Below are 18,151 nucleotides of genomic sequence, written 5' to 3'. Positions count from 1 at the left end.
AGAAATGATACTTTAAAATATGAAACTAAAACTGCCAGTAGGTGGCAGCAAGTCACTGTCTTTGAGTCATTGAGTCATTCATTCAATCAATTTGTTAAAAACGTCTGATTCATTCAGGAGCAAAAAAAGTGGACATACTTCTTTTGTCACATATCTGGTTTTCGCCTACTACGTAGTGGGGAAGTATGCCGTTTCGGATGTAGCCACTGCGTTTATTAATGGGTCACTGAATCATCGACTCACTCGATTCTTTAAAAAAACAAAACATAGATTCATTATGTAACAAAACACCACTGTTGCTTGGAGATTCGCAACTGTGGCTCTGTTTGGAAGTATTTTCATTTGTGAAATAGAGCAAAAATAAGATAAAAGGGTCTCAAAAATATAAATCACTTAATTTTAACTTATTTATTTTAAAATTAGTATCACAATTGCAGTTGTACTGATATTCAGGAAAATAGCAGCCTTGCATGTGATGTCATTTTTGCTCCAAGCCCTCGTTAATTTCTGATCCTGCTTTTGATCATCCAAATGTAATATTTTCAGGTAATTTTCAAAGAAACAAACATATTAACAAAACACACAAAGTTCAGTCTCTGAAGTGTTGTCCATGACACAACTTTTTCACGCTTGCTCTGTTGACTGAAGGCAGGAAAACCAACTGATCGCAGTGCTCAACTACTGCATAGTATAGATGCATTTTGGGAGTTGTGGTTTTATTCTGATTGTATTATACTGCTATTCGTTAGATACAATCAGTCAGACTCAGTTTTCAGTCACAAACTTTTCAATGTAGAGTCAATGTAGAGTCCCTTCACAGCTACTCATTTGGTAATTGATTAGTCTCACCTGTTCCTTGTTTTGTTCCTTGTTCCTGTGTATGTACAGAAAAATTTTTTCTCTGAGTCTGAAAGTTAACAATAACAATCTTTAGTCTGTGTTAATGCACCATGGTATACTGTACTGTACGTCATTTCAGATGCGGCTTCTGCGCCACCTTTGCAGTGTAAAAATGCATTGTTACGGTGGCTACAGCACACATAAATCTTAACCTGTTGTCTGCACATATGTCTAACATGTGCACTGGTTAAATATCATCAGTACTTCCTTTTCAACAGGAAAGAATTATTATGTTTTTGATTTGTGGTGTGATCATTTTCTATTCACTCTGAAGTTGAGCAAGTGGTGACAATAAGGATAGTTTGAGCAGAGCAGATGACAAAAGTCTGGGAGCGAAGACCAGACATTAACAAAGGAAGGCATGTGTTTATTTAGCAAAAATCTGTAGGGCCTGGTGACTGTAAAATTAAAAAGAAACTACAGCTGGCTGCTGTCCAGGGTTACTTCTGAGAGAGACAGTGTGGAGACAGAGCGGTTTGCATGCGTCTGCAGATGAACGTTCTGAAATGAAGGCACAACCCTAGATCTCTTTGTGCACCCTACGCAATGCCAAAATTGGCATACAAGAGCAATCAAAAAGTAAACACTAAAATTATAATGAACTTCAAAAGAAAAAAAATATGCAAAATTATAATAAAAAGACAGTTTTGGTTTATAAATGTGTATTAAATTTAAATTCAACCCACAAAACACAATTTTTTAAAGTTCTAATAATTTAACAGAACCATTTGAATTTTTTTTAATAATTTTTATAATTTGACAAGTTGCCAATTTGTTTAAAATGTTATAATTAAGTATGGACACTTATATTGTTTTAATAAGTGCATTAAAAGTTTGAATTTACTTACTCCAAAGTCCCTTCAAAGTTCATCTTCTATTTTGGGAAACACTGAAATTGCTGTTTGTCAAGGTTACATATTAATAACGTGTCAAATCACAAAATCTAACAATAAAATTATGAATAAAGCTGTTTTCGCTCAAATTACACTGAAAAATTACATTTTTCTGGCAGGACCAGCCTATTATGCATGCACATTTCAAGGTAACTAAACATGTGATCGGTTATTTTAACTAAAAAGTGGGACTTCTGTTCCTCCACATTTACTATTAATATTTCTTCAATTATTTTGTTCTATGAGAGGTCGGTGTCCTCAACCCTATAATATCTATAACCCCAAAATATCCATAAAACTGCAGCAGGCCTATCAATTTCCCATCTGATTCAAACCATACATTTTTAGATCACCACTCAAAAGTAGTAGTTTTGGGCACTTGCAATCCATACACAGCACCTGTCGCAGTAATTCAACACTTAACAAAGGGAACATTCTAAAAGGCCTAACGTGGCTTAACAGAGATATTTAAGGTGCAATAGGTGATTCTCTACAGAAACATTTTTTGTTGTTGTTGTTGTTGTTATAGTGGTTGAAATTCTCCTCATATCCTGATCACTATGTTAAACGGTCTATTTTTATAAATGTATATATTTTATAAATTTATATATTTATCATAAATGGATTTATCACACAGACCAATCATAACCGATCATATCCAATCATAGGCATTGCCTCTTCTCATGTGTCTTTCCACCATTACCCTCACAAAACCCAGCGCACGCTTTAGGAGGTCTATTGATTTTCTATGAGGGGAAGGGAGGCACGAGAGACGTGGACTCCCGCTGTAACTTTACCTGCAGGTGTCGCTGTTGGACAGTGCTCATTTAGAAAAACGAGTGACTTGTACACTTTTTATTGTCACATTCTGTAATATTTGCATTGTTTTATTTTTGCAATATGGATTTTTTTCTCATCCTAATTTTTTGAGGAGGCACTGCCTCCCTTGCCTCCTCGGAGGAAACTCCACTTGCAGAGTTTATGTAGACAGACATCAGTCACGGAGCACTGCAAACAATCAGCAGCCACTTTTTACAGTTCCTACTGAATCAAAACAACGAGCTTATGTTGCGTTAATGCCATAACTACCGTAATTAAGAGATGGCCACCTGTGATTATTTTTTTAACCGGAACAGTCAGACTCTGAATTATGTTTCCATGTCAACAGTATCAACACCAAAATGAATCTGCAGCAGTCAGGTACAAAGTCTCTAAAGCCGCGCACACACTTAACGATTGTAAGGCCGATTATGAATGTAAATTGATACTTATGACTGATCGCGCTCAAACGCGTCCAGTCAGAGCCAGTTGCGTTCAGTCTGCGACTACAGTCGGTGTTGAAATTCCATGTGTGAGTATATAAATCAGCTCCAGTCGAAGGAAACAATCGGTATGTGTGTTCAGTTCAGTCTTAGAATGTTTCAGCTAATCGTTAGGTGTGTCCTCGGCTTAAAGCTGCAGTAGGTAACTTTTGTAAAAATGTATTTTTTACATATTTGTTAAAACTGTCATTATGTCCTGACAGTAGAATATGAGACAGATAATCTGTGAAAAAATCAAGCTCCTCTGGCTCCTCCCAGTGGTCCTATTGCCATTTGCAGAAATACACCGCTCCCGGTAAGAACCAACCAATCAGAGTCAGGAGGAGTGTCTTAGCAGTGTCAGTCAAGCTCGTGTGCGCGCTGATCACACTCCTGTCATGCACAGCCACAGTGCACAGCGCGGACAGGTGTTCAAATTCAAGATTACTGGTGTGCCGCAGCTTTGCTTATGGCGGACAAACAATCCAGTTTCGTACGTATAATACCCCATAAAGTGCGTATCATATGCACGCGAAAAACTCATTTTGGCGTATATATTCTACGAGATTACAAACTCGTACTATTGATACGAATTTTCGTGTGATCGGGCTCTATTATGTCATGATATGCAGTTTTAAGATTTTTTCAGGCGAGAATGTGCTAGTTTAAAGCTCAAATTTGTGGTTAATTGATAAAGATAGCGCCTTTCTGAAAATTTGATCTGACGTTGTCGGAGTTTTGAGATCCAGGCGATCACCGGACTCTCAGCGCTCATGTGCCCAGCCGAGAGCAGCCTTACCTCGGCTAATCCTTCTGACGTTTGCCGCTGCTGGCTCCGTTTTGGCTGAGGGCAACGTGACGTTTCATAAATTTATATATGGCTATTTAACTTTTGTATCATACTAAAGCGCTGATTTTGTACGCTTGACTGAATTGTTTGCTTTATTTCTTATTGTATATTTTTATACCTTTTATAATGGCTATTATTGAACATTAAAACTGACATTTAACAAAAAGAGAAGGTTGTGTTTTATGTTAAAGCCTATTTCATTTCATTACAGTGAAGATAATCAGAGTATGCACAAATAGTATTACATTTAATATTTTTGAAATGTAAACGAAAAGAGGCAGGGTTGTGTAATATTCGTTTTGTTATAAATATAAGCAGACATTGCAGATAATTAATCACTCGTTGCCTGAGGCTATTAATATGTTTTTATTTGTTTCTTTAAATAAAACGAAAAGAGGCAGAGTGGTTTAATAACAAATTTTGTTTTATTCTTGGCTAAAACATACATACAGAGATAACCGGAGAAGCCAGCGCGAGCTGAGTGACGTTAACAAGTTCAAGCTGTTCCATTTGCAGAATCACCGGACTTGTGTTCTCCCATCCACGGGAGTTCGTTCTCCGGAGTCGAACTTGCCAAGTCCTAACTTCCAAGGACGCGAGTCCGAACTTAGTGAACTTGGTTTTGAGAAACGCCTATTGTCAAAACTCTAGCCGCATAACATACAGATAAAATGTCACGCACTGTGCAAAGCAACTATTGAAACCTACTAATTCACTGGCTTGTCATGTTGCTGGAATAATGTACTAGCAAACCTTGTTTAGCATTACATATCGATAGAATAATTACTTGCATACTGTAACGTTAGTTACCGTTATATCTTACTAGCTATTTATTACTTATAGAAATAGTGCATATACGTCATATAGTTACATTACATGTATTGCAAAATACGTAATGTTTTGAGGACCAAGTTTGTAGTCAAAGTATGGGCAGGCCATAGTCAATGTAAATCATATTGTTGATGTTTCGTCCGTATCAGTGAATGTGCTATAACTGTTTATCCGCCGTCATCGGTGGCCCTGCTTGCTTACTAGCCTGCGCGTTCACGGCAGGCTTCGTTGTGATGGGGGAGGAGCTGTGGAGGGAGGGCTGTAGCGCAGCATAGAGCAAGGGGGAGTGACCTGTGAGTTGTGCTTGTTCAAATTTTCAGGCTAAGTCAACATTTTCTAAAAACTCCCTACTGCAGCTTTAAGTTGTTTACATTCATTATTATTGTAATGTTATGTGCTTTGAGACATGAGGTAGTTTAATGCCGTCTCTTGTGAAGCTTTGCTGAGAGCAGCAGTGTGTGCGTGTGCGCGTTCATGTGTTTTGGAGGAGTCGTAGCTTTGGAGACGCTCTGAATCTTATAATTTGAAAGCTAGCTCGCTATTGCTAGCCTCTCCGAAAATGTTCTATTGCACCTTTAAAATATAAAATTCAATATACACCTTTTTGATGATGCATACTTTATACAGGCAAGCAGATGAGCCCAGAATACGAACGCAACACACTACATTGCACGTTAAGCATTTTCCTCATAATGGTTTTCTATGGGAAAACACTTAACTTGAAACTTAACTTTGAAACCTTGTTGTTACATTAGTACTTAGTACAAACCTGGTAAAAATAACTGGCACACAGCAGAAGAAATCTTTATTTTGTCCTCCAAGTGGGCGTTCCTATAAAGGTTTGATGTCTCGTGAAAACTAGAGCTATACATACAAAATCCTTTCATTTTTTGTTGTTCTTAATTACAGTACATGCCATGAGCTCTTAACTGCACAAACTCTTTCAGTGTGTGTATGTGTGTGTGTGCCTTTCCTGGGGCCAGTGGGGGAGTTTTTCATTAGTTGACAGGAAATTGGGACAGAGTGCACTAATTTTCCGTAAGTGGTTCTAGCAAACAACCAACAACTAGCTTTTTCTTCTGTGTATCATTAAAACCTGTCTGGCATTTATAGCTTCCTACAGCTACAGTTTAGCAGACAGAAAGAGCCTCTCACCCCTCTAGTCTTCCTCTGGGTGTGTGCTTGTCATGTTGGCGGTAAAGTCCTTCATGATTGCAGCCACATGTATGTGGAGACTTGAAATAAATGTCCCTGGCTTATTCACTTCATCCGAAGTGAAACCAAATAACGTAACACATTTCTCTTCTGCCACGTTGTCTTACATGATGGCAACAAAACAAGCCTCTTACGATTATCTTCTGAGGCTGATTTCCTCAGCTTCTGAGTCAGTTTTCTAATGCAAAATGACACGTTCCATGGAAGGCGTTTTGCCAGTCAATGTTACGGTTATTTTGTGAGCTCTGAGAGAAGAGTTTCAACTCAACGCAAAGATGTAGTGTTTTCTTCAGCTTGCCTGTTGGAGAATTTGACACACATTGTTGTTGTTTTTTGTTGTTGTTGTTGTTTTACAAACCCACCAATGGGTTTATATCCATAATTGGTCTGAAATCCATCATACATCATAATAGGCAAAATCAAATTTTCCAGTTTTCTGTCCTCAATTTCCATATGCTACTTTGGGTATTGTATGAAAAGAGTCTCTTTGCACTGTGCAGATGCTTACACAGTCACTGTTACTATAGCAACCAATGCAGATCACCTCATATTGACAACACACACTGTCTAAAGAAACAGATCCAGTTTCATTACATTTTTAAAATGACAGTACAGACAGTCAGTTCTTAAAATAAATAAATAAACAAATATGATTTGTGTACAGTGTGAACAAATCCATAGAGAATCTAATCTAAGGCCCAGTTTACAGTTTAACTGCACAATGGCTGCTAAAAATGGCAATAAAGCCAGCAAAGATTGCAGTTCAGTCTCCCAAGTTATTGTATACACAATCGTCAAGGATATGCAGAGCGAACGTGGGCAGCCACACCATCGTTTTCAAAACTCTCAGATTTGGCCCGTTTACACTAAAATGCAACCCCAAAATTTCCTAACTAAAACAGGTTCTGCAGCGTTTTCAAAAGTCTCAGTTTTCGAGGGTCAACAGGTGTAACCGTAGCAAAAGTTATGCATTTTAAAACGAAAATGCACTAATGTAAACTGACCTAAATGTTAGCCACCACATAGCAATGCCAGAGCAGCCTAGCAACTCAATAGCAACATACTAAAAACACTTTAGAACATTTTATCCCTGAATAGCGATGCCCTGGTAACCACTGAGAACACCCTAGCAACACTCAATACATGTTATTCACTGTAAAACTATGCATTGACAACCACCCAGAACACCCTAGCAACTGCATAACAAAATATGCTAAAAACCACAAAGAGCATGACACCGCACATAATACCCTAGCAACCACCTTGAACAACCTAACATCCTATCCACTACATAGCAACACCTTGACAACCACCTATAATATGTTAGCTGCCTCATAGCAACACCTTGACAACAGGAAAAACCATACTTCAGAAAAATTACATTAAAATTCTAAACTATTTTTTTCTGTTTTATCTTTCTCTCTCAGGGTCGCTGTATGAACTTCACCCGCATCAAGTCTAATCCTCCTCCACGGTATCCATCCTACAACCACTATTCTTCACCCATCTTCACCCCCTCACAGGCCCTCAATCCACCCCCTCCACAGGGCCAGCTGCCCCCTCCTCCATGCAGTCCACCGGCCTCACTATCCTCCAGTTTTCCTCCAGTACCTTCTACTCCTCCTCCTCACACTATCAACCCATCTCCACCCATTACTCCTCCTCCATCCTATTCTCCACCCCCCGTCTGGTCTTCATCCCCTACTGCCCTCTACTTTTCTCCGCCCACATCTCTTCCACCATCACCTACTTCCTCCCTGCCCCCACCCCCTCAAGCCCCGCCTCCAGGCAGAGCTCCTCCTCCAGATCGTCCTCCTCCACGGCCCTGTGTTTAATGCGTGTGGACTACTATGAGGGCCTAAAGACAAGGACTGGAAGTAAACAGGAAATATAAACTTTCCATACCCTCCTCAAGATTCCGCAAGATTAACGCAATAAAACGTGACTCACCTGTGGCATCAAGGACTTTTGCTCCTGTGAAAAGAACAATGAAATGGAACACAAGCCACCATGAAACTCTACAGGGAGCAACACTCAGAATCACACACTAGGCATTGCAAAGAAACAAAAAACAAAAAATCACGTAAGAAGCTCCGGGAGCCATTTGTGAGTTTAACCAAGCTTTGAGAATGGAAGTGGCTGGTTCCATTAATGGATTCATGGATGTTTCACACTTGCACGCACATGGGACCATATCATAAAGGAGATTTCCACGAAAGAGGAAAGTTGAAACAAAGTAACATTTCAGGAGCTTTCTTGTTCAGAACAGTTGAGAAAATATATGCACGTTTTTAACTAGTATACAGGTCAACTTCCTTAAATGGCAAACATTACAGTGGGTCTCATTCACTAAAAACTACTCATGGATTATGCATACTTAAATTTTTTCGGATTCACAATAAGTGTGTATACTATGCACACGGTTTGGTTTTTAACCTTCTAATGTTAATGAGTTGGAATTATTCTAAATGAAAGACTTGGCCCTACTGTAATTTGCATAAACACGCCCATCTCCATATAAGGGTTTTATGTACAATGGAAGTTTGCAGCATACATGTGACTTCAGATGGTTCTAAATTTTATAAATTCAAAATGTTTTAATGAGAACATATTTATGAATCATGATTTCAACGTGAAAATATTCATACAATGATTTTACGCACAAATATGCATATATCTGTGGTTAGTGGATGAGACCCATTGTCTGAATTATTCTTGATGTATTTTTATTCCATTGATGGTGAAAAAAATCTGTTGTAACAATCTTTTGAAATTGTTTTCCTTTAAACTAAATTTAGTTGCAAAATACAATCACTTTACAAACATTTTTTGATAAAATGCTTTGCATTTTAGGAAGGCAAAAGACTGTTGCTGATTCAGGTCATTGACATTTATTTGTGCAATAGTAATTTTAGTGGCTTTGATTGGGTTTGGGCAGAGGTGTAAAGAGTACCTGAAAACCATACTTGAGTAAAAGTACAGATACCTTACATCCAAAATGACTCTACTACAAGTTACAAGTAACCAATTTCAATACGACTTGAGTAAAAGTCTTAAAGTGTCTGATTTTAACAGTACTTAAGTATTTTACTCGTACTGAATGTAGGCTCAGAGATGCACTAGTCCTGAGAGACATGCCATTGAAAATAAGAAACAATTGATTTGTAAGATGAGAAATCAAGTTTATTTTCTAAAATCAAAATAAAACTGAACACCTCAATATTGCAAGAAATCAAGGTCGACACAACAACCTTTTAAACGTCTACAAACTCTCAAGTCTCAGTTAAGCTCAAGTGCACAAAAAGGCCATAAATAAATCAATATCCTTCAAAACGGTACAATAGTACAAAATAATACAATGTTAAGTAAAATTGAATATTCAGTCTACTGTACGTACTGGTTAGAGCCTCATCACCAGCTGCAGTCATTTCCTCATCTCAAAAATCAAAAACACCTGCAATCAGCAATTACCTGATAATGCACTCACATTCACGTAAAGTAGCCTTATTGACCAGTTTGGGTGAGTAAAGGCAAAACGCACAAGATATAGTACCTTCAATGACCTTAGATGGCAATATCGCTTCTTTATATCAGAAATAAACTGCTGCAGAAAAAGTTAGGTGCCATGCAAAATATAATTTGTAATTGCATTACTCATCACAAATGTAGTGGAGTAAAAAGTACATTTACTTGCTCAAAAATGTAGTCAAGTAGAGAGTAAAAGTTGCCAATATCTTTGATACTCAGTACAACTACAAAATAGCCAAAAAGATACTTAAGTACAGTAACTAATTACATTTACTCAAATACAGTACTTTACACCTCTGGGTTGGGGGTTGTTGGGAGGGGGGGGGCATGTTGCTTTTTGAATTTATTAACAAAGTACCAGACCATGATGAATTAAAGGAATAGTTTACTCAAAAATGTAAATTCACTGACCCTCGTGTCATTCGAAACATTTTTTTGCTGAATTATTACCTTGGATGGATGATGTTGAAGAGACTAAGATGTTTATGGGGATGGACTTGAAACATCAGAGAAAAAAATCTGAAATGTATGTAAACTATAAGCAACATCACCTTACTTTTTGCACATGTCACAGTTGTAATGGTGTATGGGTGCATTATTAAAAAAAAAAAAGTACAAATTATCCTACTTTACCCATGCTGTATGTATAAATCTCTGTATCCCTGTGTAGTTTTCCTTTTTGTAATTTTTTTTTTTTTTTTTTTTTTTAACATTTGTTATTATTGTGGCATGATTACAATTTTGAATCATGTAGAAGCAAAACAAAATATGACACATTTTTCCCAGCAAGAGTTCTAAAGCCTCTGCATTTTATCCACCATGAATAACCACAGGAGAAGATTACAAATAGCTTTTCGCATTGGAACTTATTTTTGCCTAAGAAACTATTTACAATCCAAAGTCCAATGCATTTGATATATGTTTGTTTTTGTTCATAATTACATGCTGTATATATTATTGTCATAATACATAACAGTGTCAAATTCCACAATCCTTCGCTACTAAAGAGCTCTTGTCATTTTCCGTTGTACTCTTGAGTCTAAGTTATTGCGGTCCCACTGTCAGTGTTGTGTTTATATGACTCCAAAACTTTATGATGATAGTTTTATGGGTAATTAACATCAGAGAAATCATATATGCTTTTAAAAGGAATCATGTAAATGAATCTTTCTACAAATGACTTGGATCATGACTACGTCATTTTTTACTTTTTTTAAACATGTTCTTTTGTTTTGAAATAAAATGTTGTCATAAAAGTCATACTGGTCTTACTGCATTTCATGGATGGCGTGCATGGAGTTTTAAACAAGAGAAGGATAATTGCCTTAAAATCGTTTTGTTTAAACCTTTAAAAAGAATGCTTTGATCATTCTGAAGTCATATTTAAGGGAATGACATCATAAAAATGGTTGTACCGCATGGTTAAAACAGAGGTAAGTTTGTTTTTTGCAATATTTATATAATGTCAAGAGTTCAACTCTGTTATGGGAAAAAATAAATCACATTTACAGGAAAAAAGCATTCTTGGCCTAAAGCACTAGAAAAAGACTATAAATAATGTGGTCACTTAAAAGGACATTTATAAGACAATCTTGCTCTGATTTTCAACCCTGTAACATTCAACCCCAAAACATTTTTAATGTACAGTAACAGGGTTGACAACATGTTTTGAAAGAGTCACAGGATTTGCTTGGATTTCTGCATAATTTGGTTATAAAATATAATCTGATCTTAAGTCTGAACAAAAAGAAATAAACAAAAAAAGTGATACAAATAATTTCTTTCTTTTCCTGTGTTGTTTTTAATCAGACATCTCCGGCAGCTCAGCCTCCTTTCCTTAACTAATCCCCTTTAGACCAGGTGTAATTTAGTCCAGACAGCCGCAGTCCAGAAAGCTGGCGTCTCATGAGACAGAGACTAAAAACCACTCTCGCCATCATGGATGTGTCCAATTTCAAAAGAAGTCATAAGCCAGTTTTTATTCAGTGTCATAAAGCACAAGCCCAGCAAGGTTTGGCATGACATGTTTCAAGTGCAGCCAAAGATAAGCAAATTAAATTATTCAGAAAAAATAAATTTGGATTAGTATGCATTTTCTCCAGCAGTGCAGTGGGACCTGTGTAACCTTTTTTGTGTTCAGATCTATTACAAAAGTCTAATGTGATGTTCTGTGTAGATGGTGTTAATTCAACTCTGTGTCTCTGTCTTTCACCCTGATATTTATGTTTTATCGTTTGTTTTTCTTTCCACCCTTATCCCACCGTTCCCTCTCCCTGGAATTTAAGTATTAGTCAGGGATATAATAGGCATATTTTTATTGCATTAATTTTTATCCCATAATTTAAACACCCCTAATTTAATGTAGGCCTGATGCTCATTGTATATGCACTTGAATCTGCCCCTTTAAAGTCGGCATGAAACAGAAGTTCATGTTTTCTTTCCTATTGTGATGTATATTCGAGTGAAAATGCTTCTCAAACAAGAAATATAGGGCAGGACTTGATTTTTGTCCATCAGGACTTGATTGGATAGTTGTGGTTTGCATTTGGTGGATCTCATATGAGTGACAGGTTGTCCCGCCCTCACGGCAGTAAACATCATCAGAGAAGAGAAGAGATGTCGCTGCAAGAGGGAGGGGAAGTTATTTTGATTACAGCAACAGCACATTCATTTAAAAAAAAAAAAAAAAAAAAAAGATGTGTATGGATAAATCATTTAAATAAACATGGCAATATTCCATAAAAATAAGAACGGTCCATTTTGATTTCATGGTGACTTTAAAGGTGCATTCAAGGGCTGTGTTTAAGTCCATTTTTTATGCCCTGCCCTCACTAACATCCCTCCATCTCATTCACTTGGATGTACGCCATTGCTTACATTGCACGAGTGCCTATTACTGGCTGAACCCTTGCATTGTGTTTAAATGGAATGCCCCAAGACATTGATCGCTTGGACTCCACAATGGACCTGATTTATTATTTAGGTTTTTTTTTTCTTATGAATTTCTTTTACGCACCATTCTATAGGCCTGTATGTATGCGTGGACTGTTGAAGAAAATATAAAAAATAACACAAAATGAAAATGATAACAATACAATAAACTATAAGTATTGGATAAATGTCAAAATAACTCCCGATATCATATCATACACTAGAGTTGTGTTGGGAGGGGGGTAAATAGCATAAAAGTAGAGTCTAAAGGGGGTCGCACACCGGACGCGAAGCTCAGTGCCGCGCCACGTCCTTAAAATTCGAACGCATTGTTTTCTATGAGTGTACGCACACCGGCAGCGACATTCGCCGCCTGTCCGTGGCGCCCAGCTATGACTCAGGAAGTTGTTTAAAATCCTACCGCGCCACAGAGCGCCATGTACATTGTTTTACATTAAATTTATATAATATATTTCTCTCAAATTGTCGTTAATGCACATACTGACTTCACCCTGTGCTGCAAGATACATTAGTTTTACATTTTTAGTTTAACAGCTTGAATAAAGTCTAAAAATGTATAATAAACGGAGCCTTTTCTTTCATTTTGCTCTGTTGTGCCATTTTTCTATGTACACTAACCTCACATGTAACGTTTCCCTGTTGACGTAAAACTCTCCCATTGTGCAGCTCTTCTATCAGGAGTCGATTCAAAATTGAGCTCGCGTATATAGCTATAATGTGCGCGTCCGGTGTGCGATACCTGTCCGAGACGCGACGCAGTGCTGAGCTTAATAAATGTTTCTTGAGCAGCAAATTGACATATTAGAATGATTTCTGAAGGATCATGTGACACTGAAGACTGGATTAACGATGTTGAAAATTCAGCTTTGCCAACACAAGAATAAATTACATTTTAAATTATTTTCAAATAGAAAACAGTCATTTTAAATTGTAATAATATTTCACAATATTACTGTTTTTACTGTATTTTTAATCAAGTAAATGCACCCTTGGTGAGCAGACGAAATTTCTTTTAAAAATATTACCGATCCCAAACTTTTGAGCGGTAGTGTACATGCCAGACCAGTATGTGGCGCTGAAATTCTGCCACAGAGATACAAACTATAGTAAAGCTTAGAAATAACACTTTATTTTGGTTCAGTAGCTTCTGCAGCACGAACACAAGCATCTAGAGTCTGCTATTGTTGTTGTTGTTTTGTGTTGTTAGCGGCGTCTGACTAGGGTCAACACGTGGGGTGATAACATCATCGTTTCACAAAATATATGGATAGTAAAGCCCCGGGTATACTTCGGCCGTCCGCGTTCGTGCACCGTCCGCATGACGTAATTTTCGTCATGCTGAGGGCTCGCGGCCAGTGCAGGCCAAATTTCGAGACCGCGCGGACAGTCCGCGTGCAACAGCGCATGCGCGAGCAGTATAGAAGAGTCCACTAGGTGGTATTACGCACAGTATTGAGCACAGTGTTCAGCCGTCAAAGAAGAGTGTGAGACCGTTTTAAAAACAACACGCTTGAAAAGAGAAAAACACGACAATGGACAGCGAACTTGACGAGCGTTTGTGCGAAGAGATTAGAAAGTAACCACATTTGTACAATTCATGTTTAAAGAGTACAAAGACTTGTTTAGGGCGGCAAATTCATGGAGGGGGATAAGTAAAACATGGGAAAGGATGCACTTCTTTTCTTCTCCGATCATGCCCAGTGAATGTCACGTTGATGACACGACTCAGTGCTGCTCTCCGATGTCAGGTAGAGCATAGAAAAAAACTGTACTGCGCATGTGACGAATGCGGTCATCTGCGCGCATCCATAGTGTAGTATACTTTGAAAGACGCGTCTGGGCGCGGAAAGTGAAGTATACCTGGGGCTTAACACAAAAACGCAAAGACGGCGTTTTCAGATTTATCCACTCTGGGACCCGGTTTCAAAAAATAGCGGTTTCATCTTCCAAAAACGCCGGATCCGTGTGGACGAAACGCCTATCCGATACAAAATTTGTGCGAATTCACAAAAATGCGTCTCCGTGTGGACCGGGCCTAAAAGTGGCGTTAAATGCAGCCAAGGTTCTTTAGCTAGCGTTACCATCACTATTTTCGTGTACTTAAATTACAAATACCACAATGGTATTAGGCGCTGCACTGCCATTTATTGACGTGGTTCATCATGATTATCTCTTGAGTTTCACCACACTGACAATAGTGAGTTTTAGAAAACTGTCTACACAATAAATAATTCTCTTACCTGTCCAACAAAAAAAGAAGCAACTTGGGCATCATTATTTAGGATTTTCTCTGTTATTAGATCTTTCCATCTTGTGTATGCAGTACCAATGTTTACACTCATTTTTGTCTGGTGTTTTCTCACAGGAAAAAGTTTCGATTATTATCTTCTCTCTGCTGATTTTAATAAACTATTACTTAAAAGGCAACAAGCCCACTATAATATTTACATTTATGTAACTGGCAGACGCTGTACCCAAAGGAAAAATACTTGTGGCTAGAGAAACAGTGAATTTCAACACCCAAGGGAGTTAAAGTGAGCTCAGACTTGGCCGTAAACTGACATTTTACTCGTACTGACAAAGTGACGATATACAAAGTGGGTGTCATGCCAGAGATGTGTTACTGTGAGTGAAAGGCCATTGTTGGTTGGCTTTCTTTGTTTAGACATTTGGTGGAGTTTGTATTTAGCGTCACACTCCTTGACCCAGTTTCTGCTCTAGCCAATAAAGCAATCCAGTCATCAACAGCAACGACACAGACAGTTTCAATCTATCTGCACCTCCAAGATCCTTTGAGTTGGAGCTTAAACATTTCTCTGCTCTTAAAGAACATTTTCAAAGGACATACAGCTCAGGGGTCGTATTCACAAAACATATTAAGGCTAAAAGTAGCTCCTAACTTGGCAATTTAGGAGAAACTCTTAAAAATAATGGCCGTCAGTCCTAATTTTAGGACTCTTGCCGAAGTGATAGAGTCTAAGATTATTTCACAAAGCATTTTAGTGCTAAAACTAGCTCCTAAATCTGTGAAACGTTAGGACTTGTCCAGAGGACTCCCAAGTCACTAAGACCAAATCACAAACAATCCTAATGGCTGTTGCTGCCAATATGCCTTAACAATCCACCCAGAGACACTGTACACCACTGAGGCAATAGTGATAGAGCCTTGGATGCTTGGGTGCATTTTCTTCATAAATGCAATACATATTTTGATTTAGAGATTTGAATCTACGATAAAATGCCAAAAATAAATCTTTAATAAATAATAAATAATGTCTGATTACCTGTGGCAGTTCTCATGAGTTCACACTTACAAATGTTCGAATAGAGTAAAAAAATATAATAAGCATATTTGGTGTGCTGTCCAAGGGGATCGAGGACTCCAAGCTTGGAATTTAGCCCAAACCCAGAGTTCTCCCCGTATCCCCAGCCAAGAGTGAGGAACGGGGTGGCGGAGGGATGCAGAAAACTGACAAAGTAACTATAGGCGAGTCGGCTCTCGTCTGTGTATATATACCTCCACTCGAGCTGATTATAGACCGTTTGAACGCACTCCTCCAAAACTTTGTTCAAAAAACATCATTTGTTGCTTGAATTCTGCAATCTCTCAAGATGCAGACATGTAAGAGGCTGACAATAACTGAACTAATTTAATTAGTGACACTTAGCCTACATTTTTAAAACCTTTATTTGAATTTGGCAACATTTTTATTTAAAAATCTTTATTTGAATATGGCAACATTTGTATTTTAAAAGCTTTATAGAAACATGATACCTCATTCTACAATATTTCTGAATAAATCGCTGACAGAGACTACTCCCCCATCAGCCAATCACTGTGTGCATAGTTAGTAAGTGTATTGACATCATCCATAGCAACAAGGTCAACCCTGCCCGTACTCTTAGCTTAAGACTTCTGTCTATTCCTTAGTAAAAGTTTATCTCAGCAGCTTTGTGAATAGATTTTAAGAGAAAACTCTTAGCTAAGAACTTTTACGGTTACACTTTATTTTACAGTGCCGTAGTTACATTGTAATTACTCAGTTAAGTACTGAGTAATATTAATTAACTACATGTACTTACTATAGAGATACAGTTAGGGTTTGGGTTTGGTTTAGGGTTAGTTACTTGTAATTATGCATAATTTACTGTTAATACTATATTAAGTACAGTACATGTAGTAACGTGTAACTATGGCACTGTAATAAAAAGTGTTACCACTTTTACTGCTATTTAGAAGAACTCTTAGTGGTAAGATAAAATGTTTTGTGAATACGGCCCCAGGTCATCAAAACTCTGGTTACTATTTGGCATCAAATGAGGGGAATAGAGCTAGTTTATCATAGTAAATCATAATACTTAAAAGTTAGCATAGCATTTTTGCATGCAACCCTGGTAATATTTTTCACCCTTGTGAAAATAAAGTGACATTCCATAAAAGTGTGACAGACATAAGGTAACATCACTTGGACTCTTTGTACAGCATGGCAGAAAATTTTTTTTTTAATCCTAAATCTACTTATGACTTATCTACTAATAATTTCGATAGTTTTAAGAAAGTCATACAAAACTTCAGTTCCCTTTCAGTCAGTCAAGTTCGACGTTACATCAGAACTGAACTGATGAATTAGGATCTCGAGCGTGTATTTAAGGAAGATTGCGTGCATTCACACATTCAAGCTTTTGCTTCAGAGTGGAGTGTTTGTTGTGCTCTACAATCATCAACAAGTGTTTATTTCGGAAGAAGATCTTCAGAGAAGTGTTGGTGTGACGGTACGTCATCTGTGGTCGCTGTTTAAGAGATAATTTCCTCTGCATTCTTGTAGCCTCTAAAAGATAATTTCCTGCTGCTACAGCTTCTTTCCTCTGCAGACTGTAATAGGTCTTGCAAGTTGTGCGGTGACCATTCCCTGTGCGCTTCAGCACTTAAAAGAGCCTATTTCCCTAAAAGAGCAAGCATGAGTATAACATTGTGTCTTTTTAAAGATGTCATTCCACCTGTGTGTTTCAGGGTGCGGTTCCTGGCCCCGTCTGACAGTAATGATCACGGTTTCACATGCCTGGGCATTAAGCACACTGAGCTGGAGTTCATGAATGAGTCATTTACCCATTGCGGGAAGATGACCACTGCGATCAAGACTCGATTACCTCAAACGAGGTGGAGTCCCTTCTGCTATGCCCCGATCTAGTTCCTCCACCCGGGGAAGATTTATTTTGGTGAATAGCCAGGTGACCTGAGGATCACATTGGGGTCTTCCCGCCGAGTACGTCCCCATGGGCCCCTCTCTCCTCTAGTGCATTGAAAACTGTGGAGCTACCAGGTGAGGCTGCTGGTCCTTCTCATGGGGGACCTAGCATTTCATTCTGGGCTCTGGAGAGTAGAGTTGATCAAGTCTGACCCAGAGCTGATGGCCATGCTTTCCCGGGCTGCTGAGAGCATCAAGCTCGAGTGGAGACCTCCACCATGTCCTGAACGCCCGAGGCTGGACGATTGGAATCTCAGTACGGTACATGCTGATCAAACGCGTCCCGCCCTATTGCCTTTCCTTCCAGAAGTGCATGAAGAGGTTACAGATCATGGAAGGCACCTTTTTCTGCCCGAAACTGAGCTGGTGCCTCCTCTGCCCTCACTACCCTCGATGGTGGGGTGGCCAAGGTGTACATGGAGATCCCCCAGGTGG

The 18,151-nt window shown here is 38.3% G+C and overlaps 1 protein-coding gene across 2 annotated transcripts in view; it reads left to right on the top strand.

Moving 5' to 3' along the window:
• The window catches only part of antxr1a (ANTXR cell adhesion molecule 1a), a 79,656-nt gene extending 70,606 nt beyond the window's left edge, over window positions 1-9,050 (top strand). For both annotated transcript variants that reach the window (XM_048210852.1, XM_048210853.1), the window contains exon 18: window positions 7,418-9,050. In XM_048210852.1, coding sequence (XP_048066809.1) covers window positions 7,418-7,825 — 408 coding nt within the window. In that variant the 3' untranslated portion in view covers window positions 7,826-9,050. The remainder of the gene's footprint in view (window positions 1-7,417) is intronic.
• The last annotated feature ends 9,101 nt before the right edge of the window (window positions 9,051-18,151 follow it).

Source organism: Megalobrama amblycephala, linkage group LG12 (assembly GCF_018812025.1).
Source record: "Megalobrama amblycephala isolate DHTTF-2021 linkage group LG12, ASM1881202v1, whole genome shotgun sequence".
NCBI classification, from domain to species: domain Eukaryota; kingdom Metazoa; phylum Chordata; class Actinopteri; order Cypriniformes; family Xenocyprididae; genus Megalobrama; species Megalobrama amblycephala.
The sequence above is the reverse complement of the archived record's forward strand: the minus strand, read 5'-3'. Positions and strand labels throughout refer to the sequence as shown.